This window comes from Tupaia chinensis, unplaced genomic scaffold (genome assembly GCF_000334495.1).
Source record: "Tupaia chinensis unplaced genomic scaffold, TupChi_1.0 Scaffold148210_1, whole genome shotgun sequence".
Taxonomy (NCBI): Eukaryota; Metazoa; Chordata; class Mammalia; order Scandentia; family Tupaiidae; genus Tupaia; species Tupaia belangeri.
Window position 1 is genome coordinate 1,819,709 of NW_006208060.1, and position 4,603 is coordinate 1,824,311.

Consider the following 4,603-nt stretch of genomic DNA (forward strand, 5'->3'; position numbering starts at 1 on the left):
AGGCGGGCGGCGGGCAGGGTGGGGCCGGGGGGTGGCCCGGCTGGGGGCCCCACCTCTCCCGGCAGCTACCTCCTGGAGCCCCAGCCCTACCTCAAGGCCTCGGGGCTGCCCCCGCCTCCACTGTATCCTCACTTACAGCCAGCGCCTGGGGGACCCCAGTACCTCATGCCCTACTTCCTACCAGAGGGACCCAGGCCCGACGCCCTGGGCTTTGTGGGGGACGGGGGGACCCCCACCTTTGTGGAGCTGCCCCCGGCCCTGGTCAAGGAAGGCCCAGCCTTGCAGCCTCCCAAGGAGGGCAAGATGCCGCAGCTGCTGATCACGCTACCCAGCGAGCCCCCGGGCCCCGCCGCCGCCTACGGGCACGTCCAGGGCCGCCTCAGCCAGTTCCCCGGGCCCGAGGCGGCCCCACGCCCCATAGAGGCTCAGGCCTTCCACGCCAAGGAGCTGCAGGGCGGTGGGGCCAACCCAGACCTGGGGTTCCCTCCGGGCTGCAGCCAGCTCAAGGCGGCTGAGGCTGAGGACGCGGCCCCCCTGGGCGCGGGGGAGGCCAGAGCCCCAGAGGCGGCCCGGGCCTTGGCGCTGCCCGACAAGGTGCTCCTGGAAGACGCCATGAAGCTCTTCGACTGCCTGCCGGGTGCCGTGGAGCCCGAGGGTGCCCTGAGCAAGCCCCCCAGGTGCATTCTTCATACACATCCCCGAACTGTGTGCCCTCCTCTCCCGCAGCTCGATTCTGATCTGTCTCATGTGGGTGCATCCCATAAGTGAAATAAGTGTTGTGTATGCACCTTGGTAATGAGAAGCTTAGAAACATAGTTTTTTTTACTGAATTCTGGACGGAGAAGACAAGCTATGCTATGTAAGAAAATATCAAAATGTGGAGAGTGATTTAATTATTTTAGACTGTCAGAAATGACAGATGCCCCCTGTAACTTTTTAACTTTTTCCTAATGCTTGACTTTCCCCTCCTAGGTGATCTCCTGAGCCTTTTTGTTCTATTTTTATATAAGGTTTTAAATTTAATTTATTTATGCCATCGGAGAGAGACAAAAAGAGAAAGAGAGAGAGGTACCCTTAACAAGGTCCTCATGTCCCCATCCATCTGCAGCCTCAGCTAGCCTGCGTCATAGGCACTCACATACCCAACATGCACAGGGACATCCAGGGATGCAAACCTAGGGCCTTCCCACATGCTAGAGGTTGTGTGTGTGTGTGTGTGTGTGTATGTGTGTGTGTGTTTTGAAACAAGGTTTCCCTGTGTCATGTTCCTCCTGTTTCAGCCTCCTGAGTAGCTGGAACCCCAGTGCTGCACCATCGCACCCAGCCACACGGAAAGCCTGGATTTCCGTGTGGCTGTGGCCTGCATCCAGCACACACTACTCCATTTGGGTCTCTGTGCTTGTTTAAACCTACATGTGGAGCTCTACATGGAAGTCCATTTAACTCCAATTTGCTAGCTTGGGCTCAGTACTTCTGTTTCAGTAGTATCAAAACCTATTTGTCACACATCATAAGAACGAACCAACTGAGTTTTGTTATTAATATCTTTAATCCTTGTCTTTTCTCAGCCTGTGGGGGCAAATCAGAATCTCTCTTGAGTGATGGTGGTTTTTCCCAGGGATACTCTGATATAGTCTCTGCTACAGAATTCCTGCTTTGTTGTCTATTCAAGCTCCTGTGAATTCACCTATCTTCCCTATGTCCCTCCACTTCATTCTTGATGATGCATGAGACGTCAGGTACCTTTGCCAGATGCCTTGCTTAAACCAAGATATGCAATGTCTACAGACATCCTCTGCTCTGTTAGCTTTGTAAACCTTGAAACAATATTCTTTATTTGGTACTATTTTTTCTCATATAATCTATGTCCATTCGTATTTGGTACTATTTTTCTCCTCTAATATACATCCATTCTTAGGGATCATTTCTTCCCCGTTTCAGTGCTCAAATGTCTGAATAAAAAAAGTGTCCTGGGGTTTTAGTAGTGATGCAAAATTTAACAATCTTTATGAGGTAGGCTTTATAGTCAGTTCATCTCTCATCTTCCATCTGTTTCTGGCTTCTCTGTAGCAGTAAAAACAAACAAAAATATAGGTGAGCAGGCAATGGCTCAGCGGTAGTACAACTAGACCCACATGGGAGATCATGGGTTCATATCCTGCATGCCAGGCACTCATGTATGTGTGCATGCCCACAATCTGGGCAGGCTGAGACTGCAGGTGGGTCGTGCTGTGAAGACTCTGTTGGGAGTGCTTCTTTCTCTTTTTTTCCCTCTCTCTCACAGAAGGAATAAATATGTAAACTTATAAAAAGACGCAAAATTCCAGAATCTCCAGTCTTACTACCTCATTACCTCACTGTTAACAGTCTTCAAACCACCTCCAGCTACTTACTTGTAGTAGGCGCTCCTCCCAGTATGTTTTCATTCCTAACAAGAACATTTTTATTTTCTAGCTTTGGTGTTTTTGTCTGTTTGGTTTTTGTTCTTTGTTTTTACTAGTGAGTACAGAGAGAGAAAGAGGGAAAGTTAGAAACACCCCCTACTCAAGGGGGATAATCACCCCGTAATCCCTTCTCTTCCATTTTTATATCCATTTCTAGTTTTAGGGATTTGGGGTATGCTTGGGTCCCCTTTACTCTGTTCTATTTCTTGGAACACACGCATGTGTCTTTGCTATAGGGTACATGCACTCCCCAGAGAGAGACACAGGGAGGGTGAGACGTCACCCTCAGGGGTGAGGGCCACACGGCCATCCCTTCTCTACGCTTCTCTCAGGAATCAAAAGTAGTTATGATTTTAACTTGTTGAGAGAGAAGTGAGAAAGCAAGCTGCCAGATTAGGGACTCGAACCGTGGATAGCTGTGCGGGAGTCCAGCGCCTTGACCACCACATCACCTGCCAGCCCCTTCTCAGGGTTTCTGTACACATACACCTGCAAACATGCCTGCTGTGTTTTTCCGGATGCTGGGTCCAGGACTCGAACTGCTAAGCTGGCCACGTGGCAGCCAGCCACCTTAACCTCCGTGCCAGCTGCTGGTTCCCCCCATCTTCTTTTTTACTGCTAGAAAGTGGGTGCTCCCCAGAGAGAGAGACAGAGAGAAACTACCCTCCAGTGGGGTGTAGTCACACTGCAGTCCCTCCTCCTGTGTGTCTCCACCCTGTCGGGATGACGGCCACTCGTATAATTATAGTAATTATTATATTTAACCTTATTTATTATTATTATTTTTGAATTTTACCAGAGAGAAACAGAAAGAGAGGGAGAGTGAGAAAGCAAGCCACCAGGTCTGGGACTCGAATGCTGTCGGCCCTGTGAGAGCCCAGTGCCCCTAACCAACGTGCCACCCGCCAGACCCCCAGCATGGGCGTATTTTTCACGCTGCTGGGCTGGGGCTGGGACTGAGCTCCTGGCTGTGTGGGGCCCGGCACCCGCAACCACCAGGCCACCCCCTCGCCACATCAGTTCCTGCCGTCCTCTGTGTCTGGCAGCTGTCACAGCTGTACCCCTTCCAGCCCCCAGGCCCGGACTCAGGCTGGAAGGGGTACACAGAGCCACCCGTGATGGCATGGAAGGGAGATGGGGAGCCACGGGCGTCCAGGAGGTGGGCGGAAAGTGGGGTAGATCAAGCACATTAGGTGTTCAGGAAAGATGGACCCCAGACGGCACTGCTGGGTGCAGGGTGGGTCCCTCACTCGCCCCCACCTCAGGGCCGCCCACCCTTGGGTACCCCACAGTGGGTCCCCCACCCAGGTTCCCTCACTTGCACATGCCTTTGGAAAGTGAGCTGTTACTCGACCAGAAGGGACAGATGATGGCTGACCATGACTTAAAGCTAGAGCAGGGAGATATCAGCAGATGGCCAAATGGTTATGTCGCTGGACTCCCACATAGTCGACTGCGGTTCGAGTCCTGGACCCAGCAGCTTAAAACTCACGCCGGGCATACGTGTTTGCCAAAGATCCCGAGAGGAGAATGGAGGAGAAGGGATTTTGGTTTGACCATCCCCTCTGGGGGGTGCTTTCTCGCTTTGTCTCTTGTCTCTGGCGAGCACATATTCGGTACAGCAAAAATCTCTCTTAAAAAAAAACGTGGAGCAGGGAAAAACACTTCCCCGTGGGGCTCCCTTTTCAAGAGGACACCTTGATCAACAGCGCACTGCGACGTGGCTTCAGCGCCCTCTCGGCACCCCGGGTGGGAAAGACCCAGCTCTCCGCGGGGAAGGGCCTGCCCTGCGGCGTCTGCCCACTCTCCTGGTGTAAATACCCCCACAGTGGCTTTCAGGCCGCCCCGTAGACGTGGGCTCATGGGGACGAGTTGAAACCACCTCAGTCCCAGCACCAGTCAGAGGAGACCAGGGACAGACACTCGGGCCCGGGGATCAGAGTGGCTGGTGGACCCCCGGCACCCAGTGTGGACTGGAAACAGGTGTTTCCTTAGCGAGTGAGCGAGTGTCACCGGAACGTGAGACACCCCTTTCCGGATGGTCTGGGGTGTACGCAGGGGCCTCCGAGGCAGCGGGAGAAGGGCTGACCCAGCTGACGCCTGGCTCCCTGTAGGGGAGGCGGCAGCTGCTCACCTGTAGGAGGGATCCACGACAGAAA

At 53.2% G+C, this 4,603-nt stretch overlaps 1 protein-coding gene across 1 annotated transcript in view; it reads left to right on the forward strand.

Annotated features, from left to right (window-relative positions):
• Positions 1-976, forward strand: part of PRR22 (proline rich 22) — a 1,805-nt gene extending 829 nt beyond the window's left edge. The window contains exons 4-5 of the mRNA XM_006170294.1: positions 3-677; positions 973-976. Of these exons, the coding sequence (XP_006170356.1) occupies positions 3-677; positions 973-976 (679 nt within the window). The remainder of the gene's footprint in view (positions 1-2; positions 678-972) is intronic.
• Positions 977-4,603: the final 3,627 nt, after the last annotated feature.